At 46.3% G+C, this 21,924-nt stretch overlaps 2 protein-coding genes across 2 annotated transcripts in view; both read right to left on the bottom strand.

The window, feature by feature from the left end:
- The window catches only part of LOC107288192 (gastrula zinc finger protein XlCGF7.1-like), a 4,629-nt gene extending 2,126 nt beyond the window's left edge, over nucleotides 1-2,503 (bottom strand). Inside the window, exon 1 of the mRNA XM_015816781.1 lies at nucleotides 2,427-2,503. Within this exon, the coding sequence (XP_015672267.1) occupies nucleotides 2,427-2,503 (77 nt within the window). The remainder of the gene's footprint in view (nucleotides 1-2,426) is intronic.
- A 5,623-nt stretch (nucleotides 2,504-8,126) lies between these two features.
- The window catches only part of LOC107288203 (zinc finger protein 850-like), a 22,720-nt gene continuing 8,922 nt past the window's right edge, over nucleotides 8,127-21,924 (bottom strand). The window contains exon 4 of the mRNA XM_015816792.1: nucleotides 8,127-9,623. Within this exon, the coding sequence (XP_015672278.1) occupies nucleotides 8,127-9,623 (1,497 nt within the window). The remainder of the gene's footprint in view (nucleotides 9,624-21,924) is intronic.

A 21,924-nucleotide genomic window follows, 5' to 3' on the forward strand; every position in this document is an offset into this window, starting at 1 on the left:
AAATAATAAAATTTTATAAAAAAAAAAAAAAAAAAAAGTGGGTCAATATATGTAGATCAGTGGTTCTCAACCTTTTTAATGCCGCGACCCCCAACCGGCCGTAAGTCGAGGACTAAACCGGTCATAAGTCGAGGACTAAACCAGTCATAAGTTGAGGACTACCCAACCGGTCGTAAGTCGAGAACTTTCCCTGCCCGGGAGCGCCGCGCATGCGTGGTTCTGCCCCCTGCGCCAGCCGAGGCGTAGCTGGCAAGTGGCAGAGATGGAGCAGGCCGACCACCAGCTGGCCCAGCTCAAGGGAGGTAAGGCACCCGCCGGAAAAGGGGAAAAAATGGCGGACAGCCTTGCTTGGCGACCCCCGTGAAATGGTCGATCGACCCCAAATGGGGTCGCGACCCATAGGTTGAGAACCGCTGATGTAGATAGTATATACCAGGGATAGGCCATCTTGGCTCTTTTATGACTTGTGGACTTCAACACCAAGAATTCCTGAACCAGCCATGCTGACTCAAGAATTCTGGGAGTTGAAGTCCACAAGTCTTAAAACTTGCCCAGGTTGCCTACCCCTGGTATATATACTATGTAGGTACTGATGGACACAGTTCTTTGGGCCACCATAGACTAACATGGACTCCTCCTAGTGTTATACACAATCTTTAGGTTAGACCCGGCCTGATAGACAGACTCAAACCAACAGCCCAAACCATCTCCAATTCTCTCTAAGTTACACTCAGTAACTTAATCAGTTCTGAGCAAAGATGGATCCTCCCATAAGGCTGGGAAGAAACCACGTACAATATTTCAGCAAGCATTTCTAGTTTATTTGGTGAGATAAGTAAGGAAACGCCTATTCTCTGTGGAATACAGATAAACAGAGAAGTTAGCGAAATATCCTTATCACTTCCTCTCAATTAGTGAACCCAGGCAATTTCCGCAAATTTTATTGAAAGAAAGCATTGTGATATCCAGAGAGGCCAGAGCAATTTTCTCTCAGAGATTCGTTGCTCTATCTTCACCATCTTCACACACTCAAGGCATCTGTTTCCCAATTCCCACAATTCAAGACCACTTATGTTAGTCTGATCAACACTAAAATGGCTTCCTGTGGTTCCTTTACAGTTTAGGGAGAGTGTAAGTCTATTCATCAGGGTCAGCAATGCCTCGTGTTGGGGGTCAATTCCCCCCCCCCGCCAATTTCCTGAAAGAGAGGCTGATGGCATCCTTTGGCCAAAACTTCCACCAAATTGTCCTACCTGCCCAGGTCAGATTTTGGAATCTGTCTTCAACCATGTGTTGCATCCACCCAACCATTGGAGTTATTCCTGCAAGGAATGTAGGTGCACAAATCTTGGGTAAACTAATCCTGGTTTACAGGGGGATCTTTAACTTTTGATCTGAAGACTCATCTTTCCTTTGGAGGGAGTTTGCAAGGTGCAAAAGCCAATTTTACCTCATGGCCTTTATCTTTTAGCAACCTTAAATGAAATTACTATATTTTTTCTGCATTCTCATGTTACATAATTTCCCCTTCGTTTCCGTTCAGTGCTGCAGTTTGAGGTCTTTAGGGCTGTCCTGGCCAAGGCTGAATCGCCTCTTCTTCCTCCTCTTTTACACAACTCTCTCTTTCTCCCTTCTCTCATCAACTTGCACAAGATGTTTTTTCAAAGGAGGAGAAGTGAAACGTCTTCAAGGAAAAACAAAGAAAGTCTAGCAAAACTGCATCCAGTTTTGGTCACCACGATGTAAAAAAGAAGTTGAGACTCTAGAAAGAGTACAGAGAAGAGCAACAAAGATGATTAGGGGACTGGAGGCTAAAACATATAAGGAACGGCTGCTGGAATTGGGTATGTCTAGTTTAATGAAGAGAAGGACGAGGGGGGACATGATAGCAGTGTTCCAATATCTCAGGGGCTGCCACAAAGAAGAGGGAGTCAAGCTATTCTCCAAAGCGCNTAATAATAATAATAATAATAATAATAATAATAATAATAATAATAATAATAATAATAGTTGCCGTTTGGGAAAAAAAAAGCACTTTAGGGACAACCATGACCTGGATGACTGAGGATCTCCAGACAGACATTGCACTTGCACAAATGGAGAGAAACGGACGTCCAGAGACTTTCTGCTCAAACGGAGCACAAAGAGACCTTCTGAAAGAAACTTCCCCAAAAGCTCCTTCCCGGATCCACCCGGAGCCCCGCGGGGATCCTGGGCCGGGCGAGGAGGGGGCAGATCCAGCCCGGGGAGGGAGGGACCCCCTTTGCCCCCCTGGAGGGAAGGGTGGGATCCGCTCCCTGCAGGCGACGCCAGAGCCGAATCTCCCCAAGGAAAACCCGGCAAGCCGAAGAGGCGGATCCGCAGCTACCTTTCTCCTGGCCGGGGGGGGGGAAAAGCTCTCCTGGCGGGAGGAGACCGAGCCCTACCTGGCCGAAGCGCGGACGAGAAACCCCCTTCGAAGGATCCAGCATCGAGAGATTCCCGGGTCGACGCGGAAACGCATCGCGGAATATAATAGCGATGGGGGCGGGGCTTCGGGCCTCCTCTCGGGCTCCGCCTCCTCCAGGCAGCCACGCCCCTTGCAATTAGATGCGGGGGCTACCTTCCCCTCCTGGGAAGAGCCAAATCTTTCTGTTCTTGTCCAAAGAGACGGCAAAATTCCTGGTTGTGAACGTTTTTATCTACCAGGAAAATATTTGTAAACAAATTCTTTGGTTACCTATCCTATCAACGGAAAGTATAAATATGGAGGTGACGATTAGAAAAAAAATATATATAAAGGGATGGCTGAATTAAAAGGTAACCTCTTTTTCAAGCAAAGGCAGAATAAGGCAAAGATGAAACAAGAATGTTCCATATATCAAAGATTTGCAAGGATTTTTAAAATTACGTTTTATTCATTGCTTGGAGTGTACTTGGCAGCTGAGCAGTTTACAGCGGCTTCAGTTTCTTCCAGACATCTACAAATCAAGAGGTTGATTTCTATGTCAGCGAAGGTTTTTAATATTCTGTGTTGCCTGTGATATATATATATATACAGACAGATAGATAGATAGATAGATAGATAGATAGATAGATAGATAGATAGATAGATAGATAGATAGATAGATAGATAGATAGATAGATAGATATAGATAGATGATAAATAGATAGATAGATAGATAGATAGATGATAGATAGATAGATAGATAGATAGATAGATAGATAGATAGATAGATAGATAGATAGATAGATAGATAGATAGATAGATATAGGAAGTTTTTCAGACAGACCGGTCTGATTGATAGATATTTAGATATATAGATATAGATGTGTGTGTGTGTGTGTGTGTGTGTGTTTGTGATATAAAGTGATAGATCCATCGTTTTACTTCTTTCCTGGATGGTACTCTATCTTGTCATGGTGAATGTTTGCGATATCTATTTAAAAAAATTTTTTTAAAAAAATTATGTATATGTGCTTAAGAAACTTTTTAAACTTTCAAAAAATAAGGAAAACATTAATTTAAAAAAAAACTAAAAACACAAACAAGAAAAGAAGACCAAAAAAAATATCTACCTTTATAATGTTTACTTATCAATACTAGTTCAGGGGTAGGCCACCTTGGCTCTTTTATGACTCGTGGACTTCAACTCCCAGAATTCCTGAGCCAGACAAGCTGGCTCAGGAATTCTGGGAGTTGAAGTCCACGAGTCATAAAAGAGCCAAGGTGGCCTACCCCTGACTTAGTTGTTGACCAGGAATCTAGTGTCTCTATGGACATCCTTGAGGGAGCAAATGTGGCTATGTCATCATTGCCTTTGCATTTGCAGGCCTTCAAGCTCATGAAAACTTCCTCAGGAAACACCTAATCTCCCTGAGATAAGATTTGGCAGACCTCCAAGGGAGGTGGATGGCTGTTTCTTTATCTTATCTAGACTGTGCCAGCTTGTCTGTGTGGAGTGTGCCAGTGCTTCTGGGTGGAGAAACGGGCAACGTAGCATTGTCCGAACATATAAATACGAGTGTTAAAGTGTGCTTAGGGGTCCCTCTTCTTTAGAGGGGCCCCGTCCTTATTCAGCTGAATAAACACCTAAAAGCTTATCAAGGCAAATATCTGGACTCTTGTTTTTATTTATATCAGGCCTCACGTGAAGCCGGCAAAACATAGTGATTGTTCAAAGTTACAACAGCACTGAAAAAAAATATGACCGTTTTTCTCACTTAGGACCGTTGCAGCATCCTTGGGGTCACGTGATTTACATTCGGATGCTTGGCAACTGATTCGTATTTATGACGGTTACAGTGTCTCAGGGTCATGTGATCCCCTTTTGTGACCTTCTGACAAGCAAAATCAACGGGGAAGCCAAGCTCACTTAACAACTGTGTCAGTAACTTAACGAATAGAATAGAATAGAAATTAGAATAGAATAGAATATAGAATAAAATATAGAATATAGAATAGAATATAGAATATAGAATATAGAATATAGATATAGAATATAGAATAGAATAGAATAGAATAGAATAGAAGCTGGAAGGAACCTTGGAGGTCTTCTAGTCCAGCCCCCTGCTTAAGAAGAAGAGCCTATACTAGTGGAGGCGAACCTATGGCATGCGTGCTGGAGGCGGCACTCAGAGCCCAATCTGTGGGCACGCACAGTCGCCCCAGCCCCACCTCCCCCCATGCCCCCCTTCTCATCAGCAGCCCCCCTGGAGGAGAGTCGCCCCTGGGCACGGACTGCATGGAGCAACACAGCCAAGCACATGGCAGCCAGGCAGCGGGGACAAGACTCCGCCCTCACGCCCCGTCGCACACAGATGATGCTGCGGGGCATGGGTGGAGGGCGTGGCTGCCATTGCACTGCTGGGCCACCTGGGCGATCTACTGCGGTGGGCCATGGAGACGGTGGGTGGCCTTGCGGGGGAGCGGGGGCGGAGCGGGCAGGGCGCAGAGCGGGGCGGGCATGGAGGCAGGGCCAGTTTTGGGGCACTCAGTCTCTTAAAGGTTCGCTATCACTGACCTATACCATCTCAGACAAATGACTGTCTAGCTTCTTCTCAAAAGCCTCCAGTGATGGAGCGCCCACATTCACTGTAGTGATTCACTTAACAATTGTGGCATGAAAAGTAGCAAAATGGGGCAAAACCCATTGAACAAATTTCTCACTTAGGAACGGAAAGTTTGGGTTCCATTATGGTTGTAAGTTGAGGACTACCTGTGTACCGAGAGCTGAAGATATTGTAAAATATTGCAAAATAATTCCCATAATAGCCTCTCTTGCTAAATTCCTTGGCTAATACAAAATACTGCCTTTCCCAAAACCGGGATGCAGAGCTGGATTAAGGAGGGGGGGGGGGAAGCAGATATTTGCACCCCAGCAGTACTTTTAGCAAAGGACTTCCTGTGGGGTCAGGAGGAGCACAGGGACTGCTGGGACGAAATGGTGGGGCAGGTAAACCACCTCATGGAGGACATGCGGGAGGGTTTAGGATCATGGAAATGGTTTTACCTTAAATTTTTCTGTTTTGGTGTAGTGATTTCTGTTATACAATCTAAACACAAAGATATAGGAATATTGGGAAAACATTTAAGGATGCCCACCCACCGTACAGTAGTGGCCAAAATTGTGGAAACCTTTTGGGAAAAGTGTATTTTTGAGGTTTGATGGCTAATAACACCACTTTTTTTGGGGAGTAGTATCATAAAATCATATATCAATGGAAAGATAATTTAATCAAGAATGTAATGCAACAAAGTTTGTTCAATTATCTGTACTGTATTCTATGAAAAGTTGTAGCCAATTAACCAGAAAAAGGAAGTACAACTTGCTTAGGTTGATATCAGGTAGCTTTCCTTCATCTGATTGTAGCCAATGAGCAGGAGTGTTTAGAGAGCCAATCAGGTGGTCATCTTATTTTGGCAATGAGGCAATCAGATCACAGTAGGATCCAGTTATTGATATCATGTATTGAAGCTGAGAGGAGGACGTTTGTCAGTGTGTTATGTGATGGCTATCAAGTTGGTTGGGGATTTTTTTGTGTTCTTTCATTTAGTGAGCTTGTAATAAAATTGAAGTAATGGTGCAAAGAGTTGACTGGTTGCTCAGAAAGCGATGTAAAATAGTATTATTAAGTGAATAAGGCTACAGCTATAAAGAAATTAGAAGAAAAATGGGTGGAAACTTAACCAAAGGTGGCATTTCTACTGTACACTTTTCCCAAAAGGTTTCCACAATTTTGGCCACTACTGTATGTATGTACCTACAGTCTTACATAAATATACGTATAAATATTAATCACTGTCCATCCTGAATCCATAGCAGAAAGAGGAAGCTTGAGAGTTCACAAGGCTGATACAGGATGGAATGAAGCTATGACTGAATCTGGATGCTCTGATTCAGATGCCACGAAGCCCCCTCCTCCCGGAAGGGAACAAGGAAAACAGGTTGTGAAGAGGATGTGTAGTGTCTCAGACAATACTGTGGACCCTGCTCAAGCAACGCTTATGTCCTGGAGAGAAGGGAGTGAACTGCCAATGATATTTTCTGCCATCCTCACCACTCTCTGCACTGCTTTCCTGTCTGAAGCAGTGATGCTTCCAAACCAGACTCTAATGCAATAGCAATAGTACTTAGACTTATATGCCGCTTCACCGTGCTTTACAGCCCTCTCTAGGCAGTTTACAGAGTCAGCATATTGCCCTCAACAACCTGGGTCCTCATTTTACCGACCTCGGAAGGATGGAAGGCGGAGTCAACTTTGAGCAGGTGAGATTTGAATTTCTGGGCGTAAACTGAATTATCCTGCAATCCTGTATTCTAACCACTGCACCACCGGGGCTCCAGCCTTAACATAATTATTTTGAAATCACATAAAAATCTAGGTAGTTCGAGATTAGGCTGAAGCATTCTATACCTAAAGATGAAGCAGGCAGGGAAGGAAGGTGATCAAAAGCTAGGAATCTTGTTTAGATCCCTTCAGGAGATAGATAAGAGAGAGATATAAAAAGGAACCAAGTTGTTAAGAAAACAAAAGGAAAAAGGTTACCTGAATCAGACAAAAGAAGTTGGGCCCCAGCAAATGGAAAACCCCTCCCTCCCACAAACCCCAGCAACAGCTACTAGGCTTGTAAATCAGTAGCTGCCAGTCTTGTCAATCAACAGAGCAAAGCAAGGACTTTTGGGGGGATAAAAGGGGTCCTGAAACCCGCCCACTCAGGTATCTTCTTTGGATCCAGACTTGGCAGCTTCGTCCCTCTGGCTACTGCCTGCCAGCCTGGGAGGGAGTGTTGTGTTTCACAATGTTCAGTTGAAAGTTATTTGTCTGTGACTGTTGAGCAACATTAGTGTGGTTCAGGGGTCTTCAAACTCGGCCCTTTTTTGACTCATGGACTTCAACTCCCAGAATTCCTCAGCCAGCATGTGGTTTGGTGTGGTTTGTAACTGTATAGATTAGAGGTGAGGAACTATGGCCCTTTTATGACTTGTGGACCTCAACTCCCAGAATGGCTTCAGCATGGCTGGCTCAGGAATTCTGGGAGTTGTAGTCTATAAATCATAAAAGGGCCATAGTTCCCCACTCCTGGTTTGAACAACTGTAACCAGCAAAGCCTTTGATTAGTATTTCTATTTATTTGAAGTAGGGAAGCAAGAAATTGGCCAGAGATGAGAACTGTCCAGAAAGTCAAAATATAATGATCTGAAAACTTGTTATAATATGAGAAACGCACCTCTTGATTATTTATTAGTTAAGAAGATCTTCTAAGATTGTGGGATAATATGAACTATTAGAGAGTACAAGTATAGCTACTGAGCATGCTCTCTAGATGCTTTATGACTCAAATTATGCTACCCAGTGAGAGAACACATTCAAAACTCAAATGTTTGAACTGTATATGAAGTGAAGTCACTTTGTAACTTTGGGAGACCTATTCCTTTACTTATGTATAAATAAAGAGATTGTTCCTGTCTTAACCTATCCTTTTTGTTTTAATTCCAGCCTTAATGTAATTATTTTGAAATCACATACAATTCGTATCCATCATAAAAATACTCAAAGGCTCTATTTTCGTCCCAATCCTAATGCCATTTCCCCCCCCCCCCAGCGGACAGTCCTATTTGGCCTTCCAGTTGCATATTTTCTTCTTAATGTGTTTTCTTTTGGGCTTCTTTTTTCTGCCTTTTGTGTGTTTTCTTATGCCTCCGTAGAGACGAACTCCAACCGAAGGTTTTTCCACACTCAAAGCACTTATGAGGTTTTAGTCCTGTGTGAATCTCCTCATGAGTCCGAAGGTCACAACTACGAACGAAGTCCTTCCCACATTCCCTGCAGGTGTGAGGCTTCTCTCCTGTGTGAACTCTCTCGTGGATTTTAAGATAGTCTTTGTAAGGAAAGGATTTTCCACACTCCAGGCATTGATAAGGTTTTTCTCTGGTGTGAATTCTCTGATGCCTCAAAAGGCTGTCATTCCTGGAAAAACACTTACCGCACTCCAAACATTTCAGGGACGTCACTCCTACGTGCTTTATGCGGTTGTGTTTTCTAAGGGTGGACAAATAAGCAAACGCTGTCCCACAGTCTAAACATTTGTAATCTTTGGCCCCTTTGTGAACCTGCCCGTGGCGTTTGAGGCCTCCTCTTGTATGAAAAAACATTTCACACTCGACGCACTGAAAGGGCTTCTCCCCTAAGTGGATCTTCTGATGTTCAAAGAGGCCTCCCTTTTGAGCAAAGGAGTTTCCACACTCCCCACATTTGTAGGGCTTCTCTCCTGTGTGGCTGCTCTGATGAATCCCAGTATGTGTCCGTGAGAGACATTGTTTCCCATCCTCCTCACATTCTTCTCCTTTGTGCGTCATTTGGTGTTTTACAAGTTCATAAGTATACAAAAACCGTGTCTCACATTCTGGGCATTCGTAGGGTTTCTCCCCGGAGTGAATTCTCTGATGTCGCACCAGGCTTAATTTCCAAGTGAAAAACTTCCCACATTCTGGACACTCTCCCCTTCCCGGAGCAGTGTGCTGACTCTCATGTTTCCGAAGAGAGGAACTTTCAGGGAAGGTTTTTTCACACGCAAAGCATCGGTAAGACTTTATTTCTTGGTCATCCTTCCCATGGAGCCAAAGCTGGGACTTCTGAGGGAGGCCCTCCCTGCCTTGCCCGAACTTGTAAGATTTCTCTCCTGGGTGGATTTCCTGATGTTGAAGCAGCTCTGACCTCTCAGACAAGTCCAGTGTTTTCCACCCGTTCTGGCATTCCCGAGGTCTCTTTCCCTGGTGGATCCGCTGATGGGCTCCAAGGTCCGAGCCTTTAGCAAAACGCTTCCCGCACTCTCCGCATTTGTAAGGCCTCAGTTCAGGATGGCTCCTGAGATGCTTGGCAAAGGCCCACACTTCAGGAAAGGATTTCCCACATGTCGAACACAAATGGGATCCGTTCCCCGTGTGCAGCTTCCGGTGTATCAAAAGGAGGGACCGGTAAGCAAAGGGTTTCCCGCACTCGGAGCACATGGAGAGTCTCTCCCCGTTCCTCTGAGGGGGATTTTGCTCAAAGGGTTTTCCCCGCTGCATCGTTTCTGGAGGCTGCTCACTTGAAGGGCCTTGCAGGCCAAGGTTTGGTGAGAGGATTTTTCCAGGTAGCTCCTGGTGGACGAAGGAAAAAGCAGTGAAGATAAGAGGAAAATTCTTTCTCTTTATGACCCCAAATAGCCCAAACAATACAGGGGTAGGCAACCTTGGCTCTTTTATGACTCGTGGACTTCAACTCCCAGAATTCCTGAGCCAGCCATGCTGAGGGGAAAGGGAGAGGTTTCCAAGCTGAGCCATGGTGGCTCAGGAATTCTGGGAGTTGAAGTCCACGAGTCATAAAAGAGCCAAGGCTGCCTACCCCTGAGCTAGGAGATCCCTTTCATGAGCCCTGAGGAGATCCCCAAAGCTTCAATTCCCCCCCACCTCAATCAAAGCAATGCTGGGATCCTCCTTATGGAGCTGACGGGAGCTTTCCCCTTCCCCTTTTTTAGCAAGAGGGGAGGGATGGCCGTCCAGAGTCCCTGTTGCTCCCCATTTGCCTGCTGGAAGAGGGATGACCTCCGCCTTTGTTTTGCTCGGTTGGGACGGGTGTGTGTGTGCGCGTGCGTGTGTGTGATACAGATGACATGTCAGATCCACTGTAATGACCCCCATGGGATTTGCATGTGTCAGGTGGGTCCATACATGTGAACAGTACGTCCTGTGTACGTATGCGTGGGTGTTGTCTTTTGGGCTATCACAGATTAGCCTCACTCCTAAAATGGCTTCCTGTGGTTCCTTTATGGTTTAGTGCAGGGGCTTAAATGGACTCCAGAGGATGGTAGAGGACAGGAAGGCCTGGAGGAAGTTGTCCATGGGGTCGTGATGGTTCGGACATGACTTTGCAACAACAAGGCAACCTTGGCTCTTTTATGAGTCGTGGACCAACTCCCAGAATTCCTGAGCCAGCATGGCTCAGCTTGGAAACCTCTCCCTTTCCCCTCAGCATGGCTGGCTCAGGGATTCTGGGAGTTGAAGTCCACGAGTCATAAAAGAGCCAAGGTTGCCTACCCCTGGTTTAATGAGAGTGGTACAGGGAGTCCTTGATTTACAACCATTTGTTTAGCGTCCGAAGTTCCAATGGCAGTGAGAAAGGTGACTTATGACCACTTTTTGACCATGCAGCACCCCCACAGCCACATGGTCGAAATTCGGGTGTGTGGTAATTTAGCATGTCTTTATGATGGTTGCAGCATCCTGGGGTGCCATTGTCGCCTTTTGCGACCTTCCCAGCCGGCTTCTGTCAAGCAAAACCAACGAGGCGAGGCTTAACAGCTGCATGATTCATTTAGTGACTGCAGTGATTTGCTTCACAACTGTGGCAAAATGAGGCACCACTCACTTAAACAACTGCCTCTCCCATTTAGCAATGTTGATTTGGGGTTCTGTTGTGGTCATAACTCAAGGACTACCTGTATCTCTGTTCATGAAGGACTCCAAAGCTTTATGTTGTCCACCCCCTCACCCCCCTGACGGTCCTACTTGCCCGGGTCAGACGTTGGGCTCTGTCCTTATCCAGTTCCTTTTGGCTTAATGTATTATATCTACCCAGCCACTGGAATTACTCCACCAGGAATGGAAGCTGCACAAATCATGGTTAAACTAATCATGGTTTAGCTGAGGGAGCTGTAACTTTTGGGATGAAGACTGATCCCGGCTTTGGAGGAGAAACCCAATTTTACATCATGGCCTTTGGGTTTTAGCAAATAAAAAACTAACATGGTTTTTCTGCATTCTTCTATTTCATCATTTCCCCTTCATTTGTTGCTACAGTTTGAGATCCCTGGGGCTGTTCTGATCAAGGCCACCAACCAACCTGAATCTCCTCCTCTTCCTCTTTCTCCATTTTGTCATTTACAGGTCAGTTCCCCTTTTCCTCCCGTTCCTTTTTTCCTGCATTTCTTTCTCAATCTTCTTCTACCGTTGCCTATCAAGACCAGCCTTGCAACAAGGGGCCTGTCACATCGCAGGCCTGTTCAGGGCCAAAGAAGCTATCGGTTTACAGAAATTCCCGTCCAGTTTTTGTCAAACAAAAGCAAGCAAAATATTAAGAATTAAAAAAACAAGGGATATTTATTCCTCTCCTTCTGGGTTAAGCACAAAGAGGATCTCTCCTCTGGGTTGGGAGAAGCTGAGCAATTTGCTTTTGGGAATGAATGAATGAATGAATGAATGAATGAATGAATAAATAAATAAATATCCTTTTTGCAGGATCCAATCTGGGTGGGTCAATTTTGTCTTCCCAACTTTCAAACCGGAGCCAATCTTCAGGGAACTTCTCTCCAGCAGGGTGTGTATGTATGCGTGCGTGTGTTGCCGTTCTCGTGTGTGTGGTATTTATAGTGCCTGTTGTAAGTGGCTTTTTAGGATATGGATTGGGGTGTGTGTGTGTATGATGGCTGGCTTTTTTAAGTCGTTAGGATCCTTTTCTCACAGCGCATCTAAATTTCATTCTTTTTTTTTTTTTGTTGTTGTTGTTGTTGTCCCTGCACAAGCCCGGCTGGAACCCTTTTCCGTATTCGATTGCCAAGAAAAAGCCAACCCTTCCTTCCGTTGCATTTCAATTCTCTCTAAATGGGGTTTAAGCTGCATTTCAGCCCATTTTTGCAAAGTGCACTTGAAGGCCGGAGGGGAAGCGGGGTGGGGGAGAGAAAGGATCCCTACCTGGCAGGATCGGGGCCGAGGAAGCAGCCTCTCGCGAAGGATCCAGCGCCGAGGCAGGGCGGGGAAGCAGGCGAGGAAGGATCCCCGTGGGGGGAAAGGCAGCGGATACAACGCAGGTGACTTCAGCGGCCGAATGGGAGAAAAGAGGGCGGGGCGGGGCTTCGGGGGCGGGGCGGTGGCTCCTCTCGGGCTCCGCCTCCTCCGAGCAGCCGCGCCCCCTTGACCATTAAATTCCCTCCCGCGCATTGGCCCAGCGGGGAGAAGAACCCGAGATTGGCCCCGCCCACTCCCCCTCCCCGCGAAATGTCTAGCAGGGTTTCTCAACCTTGACAATTTTAAGGCATGTGGACTTCAACTCCCAGAATTCCACAGCCAGCAATGCTGGCTGTGGAATTCTGGGAGTTGAAGTCCACATGCCTTAAAATTGTCAAGGTTGAGAAACACTGGCGCCTAGGTAGGATCTGTTGTGCTTTCTCCACCCCCCCTTTAGGACGCCTTCTCTATGCCCAGCCGGGGGGGGGCATTTTCATGCAAATGAGGCGAGGCGGAAGGAACGTTCCCGTCTGGGCGTTCGGGAAGCGGGGGGGGGAGGATCGCGGACCGGTTTTTCTGGCTTCGGCCCCCGGTTGAGATTGGTCGACCGGCGCAGGCGGGGTTTGAAGCCGGACCCTTTCGCCCTGGGGGGTGGGGTGGGGGAAGGATTCGAATCCCGCCCCCCCGCCGGGTCTAGTGCAAGAAGAGATTCCCCCCCCCCCCCTGCAAATGTACATTGAATTGTACATGTCTGCTTGAAAGTTCTGTTGCTGGATCGTTTGCAAAAACCCGACTTTCAATGCCTGCCTAATAAACTTCAATAGGAAGATAATAAGAGGCTTATATAATATAAGCAGAGGAGGGGGAAGAGGGAGGAGGAAGAGGAAGGAAGGAAGAGGGGAAGAGGAAGGCGAGAAGAGGAACGGAGGAGAAGGGGAAGAGGGAGGAAGAGAGGAAGAGGAAGGAGGAGAAGGAAGAGGGAGAAGAGGAAGAGGAGGAGGGAAGGGGAAGAGGGAGGAAGGAGGAGAGGAAGAAGGAAGGAGGAGGAGAAGGGGAAGAGGTAGAGGAAGGAAGGAGGGAAAAGGGAAGAGAGGAAGAAGGAAGGAGGGGAAGGAAAAGGAAGGAATGAGAGGAAGGGAAGAGGAAGGAAGGAGAAGAGGAAGGAAGGAGGAGAAAGGGAAAAGGGAGGAAAGGAAGGAAGGAGGAGAGGAAGGAAGGAGAAGGAAAAGGAAGGAATGAGGAAGGGAAGAGGAAGGAAGGAGAAGAGGAAGGAAGGAGGAGAAAGGGAAAAGGGAGGAAAGGAAGGAGGAGAGGAAGGAAGAAGGAAAAGGAAGGAATGAGGAAGGGAAGAGGAAGGAAGGAGGAGAAAGGGAAAAGGGAGGAGAGGAAGGAAGGAGGAGAGGANGAAGGAAAAGGAAGGAATGAGGAAGGGAAGAGGAAGGAAGGAGAAGAGGAAGGAAGGAGGAGAAAGGGAAAAGGGAGGAAAGGAAGGAAGGAGGAGAGGAAGGAAGGAGAAGGAAAAGGAAGGAATGAGGAAGGAAGGAGGAGAAAGGGAAAAGGGAGGAGAGGAAGGAAGGAGGAGAGGAAGAAGGAGGAGAAGGGGAAAAGGAAGGAATGAGAGGAAGGGAAGAGGAAGGAAGGAGAAGAGGAAGGAAGGAGAAAGGGAAAAGGGAGGAGAGGAAGGAAGGAAGGAGGAGAGGAAGAAGGAAGGAGGAGAAGGGGAAAAGGAAGGAATGAGAGGAAGGGAAGAGGAAGGAAGGAGGAGAAAGGGAAAAGGGAGGAGAGGAAGAAGGAAGGAGAAGGAAAAGGAAGGAATGAGGAAGGGAAGAGGAAGGAAGGAGAAGAGGAAGGAAGGAGAAGAAAGGGAAAAGGGAGGAGAGGAAGGAAGGAAGGAGGAGAGGAAGAAGGAAGGAGGAGAAGGAAAAGGAAGGAATGAGGAAGGAAGGAGAAGAGAAAGGAAGGAGGAGAAGGGGAAAAGGGAGGAGAGGAAGAAGGAAGGAGAAGGGGAAAAGGAAGGAAGGAGAGGAAGGGAAGAGGAGAAAGGGAAGAGGAAGGAAGGAGAAGAGGAAAGGAGGAGAGGAAGAAAAAAGGAGGAAGAGGATGGAAGGAGGAGGAGCTCAATAAACCTCTCCTGGTTCTTCAAAGAATGGCCCTTTTTCTTATCCCTCTTTCAGCAGGGGCACAAGCCAAAACCTGCCTATGGGTAGGGAAGCTCAGTGGAAAGATCAGATGGGGGGGGGGGAGGAAAGCACCTCTGAATAGGAGGGGAGGCGGGATTCTCAGTTCATGTCAATCTACACCTGACCCAGTTCGGTGTGCTGTAGTGATTAAGGCATCAGTCCAGAAACGGGGGATCCTGAGTTCTAGTCCTGCCTCAGGCACAAAGCCAGCTGGATTGCTTTGGCCCAGCAGTCCCTCTCTCTCTCTCACACTCCTCCGAAGAAAACAAGGGCAAATCATTTCTCTAACCCAGGGATAGGCCACCTTGGCTCTTTTATGACTCATGGACTTCAACTCCCAGAATTCCTGAGCCAGCATGGCTCAGCTTGGAAACCTCCCCCTTTCCCCTCAGCATGGCTGGCTCAGGAATTCTGGGAGTTGAAGCCCATGAGTCATAAAAGAGCGAAGGTTGCCTACCCCTACTCTAACCACTTGCCAGGATCACTGTAGGCACTTGAACAAGGAGTCAGGACTGACTAGGACAGTGATGGCGAACCTTTTAGAGACCGAGTGTCCAAACCGCAACCCAAAACCCACTTATTTATTGCAAAGTGCCTGGGCCACATCAGCATTGTGGTGCCCTCGGGGGGGGGGGGGCAGGGAGGTGCCTCTGAATGCCTCTGGCATGCAAAAACTGGGGGTGCAAAAATGGACCACCATGCTGCAAGGCGCAAAAACGGCTGCCGCCACGCCGCAGGGTGCAGATACAAGGCGCTGCACCACACAAGAACGGGGCAGGGCTAATATCACACAGGCACTAGCCCTGCCCCATTTGCAGTATGTGCGTGCTCATGGCCCCATGTGCATATGGACGCATGTAAAATTCTAATTGGCCGCTTCGCCTCCTTTGTGCTGGGTGGGGCTCCTGCTCCTGGCGGCGGTGGCGGCCTGATGGACCTGCTACTGGTGTCGGTGGTGCGCGTGCCAACAGAGAGGGCTCTGAGTGCTGCCTCTGGTACGAGTGTCATAGGTTTGCCACCACTGGACTAAGAGGTCTTCCAAGGACATTGATGTTCTGTCCCCGTCAGACACACACACCCAAACAGCCAGCCGAGGGTTAAATAACTTCTCCACACTCCAATCCATAGATAAGCAAACTTGGCAGCAGCTCCGTAGCTGCCTGCCAAGACTTTTACTCAGGGAACAAAAAACAATACACACAGTTAGAAAATTAAGTCCACAGCAAACTACTTCGCCAGAGATTCAGCTTTGTCCGTCACAGAGTCCAAATGGCCACCACCTCCCTTTTATAGCCTGTGGGGTGTGGTCCAGTGACTCAGCTTAATCTCTGGCACATCTCCTTTTCTGCTGTGCACGCTTGTCGCTCCTACACTGGCGTGGATCCAGCCACAACTTATCTTCATCACTATCCAAAACACCTGGCTCCTGGTCAATCTCTTCTCCGTCGGGAGACACCTGAGGCATTGCCAAAGAGGAGGGTCCTGGAGAGGGAGGCCTGGCCATCTCCTCTCCTTCACGTTCGGAGCCTTCTTCCTCCGATAAGAGGGGCTCACAAGACGGAGCCACAACAATTGAGTGCTATCTCAGGGACATGAGGTGTTTCCCCGAGGAACTTTCTATGACCTTGGAGGCCTGTATGGGCAATGATGACATAGCCACATATGCTCCCTCAAGACTGTCAACAGAAACATTAGCTTCCTGGGTCAACACCGCATGTATGAATCTGGCTGATTTTCAGCCTCTTCAGCTCAATTAAACTGAAGTCCTTTTAAGCACACACTGAGGTGCAGATAGTTTAGTGTGGGTGTGCCACATTCTGTCTCCAGCCTCCAAGAGGTGCTTCAAAGGGAGCTGGGGTGCCAATGTAGCCCCTCCACGCCTGGAAGCAGCCTCATCTTTTTTCAGGTTGGCCACAGTCCTGGAGAAAAAAATGTTGCTTTTTTAGATCTTATACAAAAAAGGAGTATTTTGCCCTTCTCTGCACTGGGCAGCCTAACGATGAGCATCCATGAAGTTTTCCTACATTTTTCCTTTCTTTTGGGGTGTGTGTGTAGGAAATGGCATTTTAACACGGTCATCTCATTTTGAAGCTCTCTGTTATAGTTTAATGAAGAGAAGGACGAGGGGGGACATGATAGCAGTGTTCCAACATCTCAGGGGCTGCCACAAAGAAGAGGGAGTCAAGCTATTCTCCAAGGCGCCTGAAGGCAGGACAAGAAGCAACGGGTGGAAACTAATCAAGGAGAGAAGCAACCTAGAACCAAGGAGAAACTTCCTGACAGTTAGAACAATTAACCAGTGGAACAACCTGCCTCCAGAAGTGGTGAATGCTCCAACACTGGAAGTTTTTAAGAAGAGACTGGACAGCCATTTGTCCAAAATTGTATAGGGTTACCTGCCTGAGCAGGGGGTTGGACTTGATGACCTCCAAGGTCCCTTCCAACTTTATTACTATTATTATTATTATTATTATTATTATTATTATTATTATTATTATTATTATTATTATTATTATTATTATTATTATTATTATTATCTGTACCCGGCCACGCGTTGCTGTGGCTCAGTCTGGTAAAAGCGTGTGTTGCTTTTATGTCCAACAGATGGTGCTGTTTTTCAAAAAAAGCATGTTTTTACCTGTCACAGGTGTGGCATCTATATAATATAGGTATATAAAAACGCGCGTATTCGAATGCAACGTTGTGTCAAAATTTCAAAGCAATCGGTGAAGAACTTTTGGAGATTTAAGATTTTGAACAAACGAACATTTACATTTTTATTTATATAGATGATGATGATGATGATGATGATGATGATGATGATGATGATTCCAGGTGCCACCGGGGTCACCTGGAGAGGGAAAGATGAAAGCTGCCTGTTGGGTCTCCAGTGGAGGTTGAAACAGGACGGTCAGACCATGAGGTCAAAGAAGAGAACGAGGAGAATGGGAATATTGGCTTGTCAGTAAGAGGTTGTGTAATTATGGGATGGATTCTTTGAGTTTTTGTGGTCCAACATCGCCATCCTTTGTATCTTCAGTTATGGAGAGCCAATCTCCCCAACTTCGTTTCTTCTGGAGATGGCTGATTCTTTGTCATGGGAATTGCTGTTAGTGCAATTTCTTTGCAGGAGCTGATTTAATTCCTGTGGCTGTTGGTAATCTAGAAAGTAGAGTCAGCCTGCAATCCGGGACAATCCCACCCGCCACTGAGGGTGCAATAGTCCCTAGAATTGTGGGCCTCAAAACTCAAAACCCATTCGTCTTGTCAAGACTCAGCTGTGGTATGTTGTGCCCCATCCAGACTCTCGTAGCTTCCAGGCTTGGGATAAAACAGTTGTGGCATTGCTTAATTCAGGGGTCTCCCACCTTGGCAATTTTAAGACTTGTGGACTTTAAGCCCCCAGAATTCTTCAGGGTATTCTGGGAGTTGAAGTGCCTCTAGTGAATTAAGGGGTACCCCTAATGAATTAAGGGGTAGAGAGAGGTACTTCTTAATTCACTAGGGGTACATCTCTACCCCTAGCCTAGTGAATAAAGCCCAGAATTAGTGGCTTAATTCCTTAGGGGTAGAGATGTATAGGTGTCATCAGCAAGATTCCTCACCCCCTGGCGATGAATAGAATAGAATAGGAATAGAACTACCTGTATACTTTTTAGAAGAAAAATAGAATAGAATATAGAACTACCTGTATAATACCTCTTAGAAGAATAGAATATGGAACTACCTGTATACCTCTTAGAAGAATAGAACAGAACAGAATATAGAACTACTTGTATAATACCTCTTAGAATAATAGGATTAATAGAATAGAATAGAATAGAATATAGAACTACCTGCATAATACCTCTTAGAAGAATAGAATATGGAACTACCTGTATATTACCTCTTAGAAGAATAGAACAGAACAGAATCAGAGTTGGAAGGGACCTTGGAGGTCTTCTAGTCCAACCCCCTGCTCAGGCAGGAAACCCTATATTTCAGACAAATGGCTGTCCAGTCTCTTCTTAAAAACCTCCAGTGTAGGAGCATTCACATGAAGGAACTCACCTCAGCAGCCTCATGTAGATGCTGAATAGGAGCAGAAGGCACTGGCTCCCCAAGGCACCTCCCACAGCAGGGGCTGGGAAAGAGATCTCTCTTTCCCAATCCCCACTGACTGGACTCTGCAGAAAGGAGATGAAGGAGGAGAGCACCATGTCACCCACCCCCAATCTTTGGTTTAGTGCAGGGGTCTTCAAACTTGGCAACTTTAAGACTTGTGGACTTCAACTCCCAGAATTCCTCACCCAGCCAGTCCCCCCCCCCCGCAAGTCTTTCTGCCCCAAACGGAAACGAGGTCCGCAGAAATGCAGATATGATAATCTTGTCAGAAAGATTGGAGCCAAGAAGCTGGGATTAGAAAGATAAAGATCCCTAGAATCAACAATCCCTCACACCAAAAAAATCCAACAGTCATCAGCCACAGCCCCAGGGAAGCAGGATATATGACCTTTGGGACAATAGGATTAACCCGCCACCATCAGAAAACCCGAAAGGCATACTCAGACTCAGGTCAAAGTTCATGCCACAGGAACAAGTCCAAACAAAAGCTCAAGAAGGTATAAAAACCCACCACTCCCTACTACATGTGGTCAGTTTTTCCCAGAGCCATCTTTCTGTCTGGCTCTCCTCTTCGGTAAACTGCAACCTTCTTTCTAAAGCAGTCTCCATCTTGTTTATTCCCAGCTTGGACTGGACCCTGATGAAGATTTGTCTTTCAACATAACTTTCAGTTATTGTCCATCTCAGAATGGCAGGAAACCTCTCTATCGTTGTCCTCCATGCTTTGTCCTCACACTCTTTGGACGTACAGACTCTCACCGTAATGAGAAGATTGGATTTTGCCCACAAACAGATAAAAATATTGGAGCCCACTGTTGTGCTTCTTCTAACTCGGGGACAATTTTTACCCAGTAGCTTATAAACTATTTCTAGGGCCCTCACTGGGCCCTTTCCTTCTTCCTTAGCTCTTGGTGACACTTAATTTTGTTTCAGGCCCCTTAGGGAATAAGCGTATTTGCACTCTTTAGAATCTCCACCAGCCATCAAATGTACCTTCAGATGCCTTCAGAACAGCTTTCCTGTCTGGGGGCTGCAGAGTTGCTGGTTCCCAACTCCCCTCAAATCCAGCCAGCGAGAGATTATGAGACTGGAAATCCAACCTAACTCACATCGCACTGGATTAGAAAGACGATTCAGGACGATTCCATTTAGTTAACGCTAGAAAGCCACCTTGTGGCAAGGTATACACACACACACAAGAAAAACACAACATTGGCCACTATGTAGAGAACGTAATTTTATTTACTCTGCGGTCCAAAATATTTCTCTTTCTGAGATACAAAAATAATTAGAAGCATTTAGAGCAGCACCCGGGATTAATGAAAAACCGGAAGGCAAAGCAGGATTTAAACAGGTCAGTCCAATGAGAGCCAGGAGACACCCCCCCACCACCTCTGGCCACCTTGCCCCAGCTGCTGTCCTCCAGATGTTTGGGACTTCAACTCCCACATCTGCAGATCACCAGAATGGGAAAGGCCCTTCTGGGGCATAACCGGCCACATTCAGTTGTAAAGAATTAGGTGGGGCAAGGGGGTCTCTTCATTGTTTCAACCTTGGCAGTTTTAAGACTCTGGACTTCACCTCCCAGAATTCCCCAGCCAGCATGCTGGGAGTTGAAGTCCACGTATCTTAAAGTTGCCAAGGTGGAAAACCTCTGATAGAAACAGATAGGTTTTCTGCTGCTCACTCAGGAAAGCAGGTCCGCCTTCATAGCTGTTTCCACCAGGCAGGGCCTTCTTGGTGGTGACCTCCCACTTCCGGAACCTTCCACAAAAAACCGCCACTGCCCTGCTGTCTTTTTAGGATGCAGATGGCACATGTGTATATATTACATACATATACTACATTTAAATACCTTGGCCTTTCTAAGGTGCACAAGATTGCAGCCCCCCCCACCCTCCCCATAATTTATCCACACAGTCACAGAAAGCGCAATTAAGGCTTAAGAATTGTGATGGCCAAGATCAACTAGCTATATTCTAAATTATAAATATATCTTTAGGATGAAGAACTTTTTTTTATCTTTCGGCCCCAAATCTTGTCCACGTGTTTCTAGGTCAGCTGTTTTCAGAGAAATGTTTCTGAAGCTTTTGAGGGCGCCGTAGTTGAGAAAGGCAGATCGAAAGTGTTAGGCATGGTCCCTTTTAAGGACCTGGTTTATTTTATTTTTTTAACTGTACGATTCAAAACCACTCAAGAGTTTGGTGCATAGCAGGAAGAAGAGCATTCTGAAAAGCCTTTGTTTTGTGCCTGATTTATCTTGACTGTAATTCCTAGAAAGAAATTTAAAATCACATTTTATTTTCTGATTTATCAGTTCTCAGAAACCCATAGCAACAACATACCCAGGCTTATCCTTCGTTACCTTCACAACAACCTGGCTAGCAGCTGGAGAGAGAAAAAGGTGGCTGAAACTTACTTAAAAAGAGCTGGTAAAAGTTAGGAAAAGATTTGAAATCAGGATTGGCTATGCCAGGGGTAGGCAGCCTTGGCTCTTTTATGACTCGTGGACTTCAACTCCCAGAATTCCTGAGCCAGCCATGCTGAGGAGACAGGGAGAGGTTTCCAAGCTGAGCCACGTTGGCTCAGGAATTCTGGGAGTTGAAGTCCACCAGTCATAAAAGAGCCATGGTTGCCTACCCCTGGGCTATGCTATAGTCCTGTTCACACAACGTGCTTAACTGAGCCATGGAGGCAGAATATCTGATGAACAGAAAACTCGAATTTGAAAGTAGTTGAAATGTCTCTTAAAAGATGCTGGCTATTCAAATGATCTAATAGCCATGGACTGAAATATAGTGGGTTGAAACTTGTAAATTCTTGTAAATATCATTTTTATGGGGTCCTTGGCGCTCTCTGAGCTTGGTTGTTGCCTCGCAGACATCTTATCACCCAATTTAGTAACATCATCAGCGCTGTAACAGAATGGGGTCTGCCCTCAGGTTTTACACTAGTGGCTTGCCCTGACACTGTTGGTGTGAGTGTGCTTGGTGACTCCTTTAAAAAATGATTAAAAATTTATCTGAGAGAACAATGATTGGGGTCACAGCTAAATGTCTGTGGAGATTCTCAGTCATCCACTTATCTTTTTCACAAGGCATCTGCACTTAAAAGACAAAGGCCGCTCTTTCGAAGACAGCAAAGTCCACATTTTGGACAGAGAGGACCGCTGGCTTGAAAGAGGGGTCAAAGAGGCCCTCTGTGTCAAAATTGAACAGTCCTCTCTCAACCGGGGTGGGGTGGGGTACGACATCATCTATCTCCAGTCTACAACTCAGTCCTTTCAACAATTCCAAGAAGGCTCCACACCCATTTGCACCACTCAGATGACCCTGAGGACACAGATAAACCCCGTAGTAGTAGTAGTAGTAGTAGTAGTAGTAGTAGTAGTAGTA

This window comes from Protobothrops mucrosquamatus, unplaced genomic scaffold (genome assembly GCF_001527695.2).
Source record: "Protobothrops mucrosquamatus isolate PMUCROS unplaced genomic scaffold, P.Mucros_1.0 scaffold_119, whole genome shotgun sequence".
NCBI classification, from domain to species: domain Eukaryota; kingdom Metazoa; phylum Chordata; class Lepidosauria; order Squamata; family Viperidae; genus Protobothrops; species Protobothrops mucrosquamatus.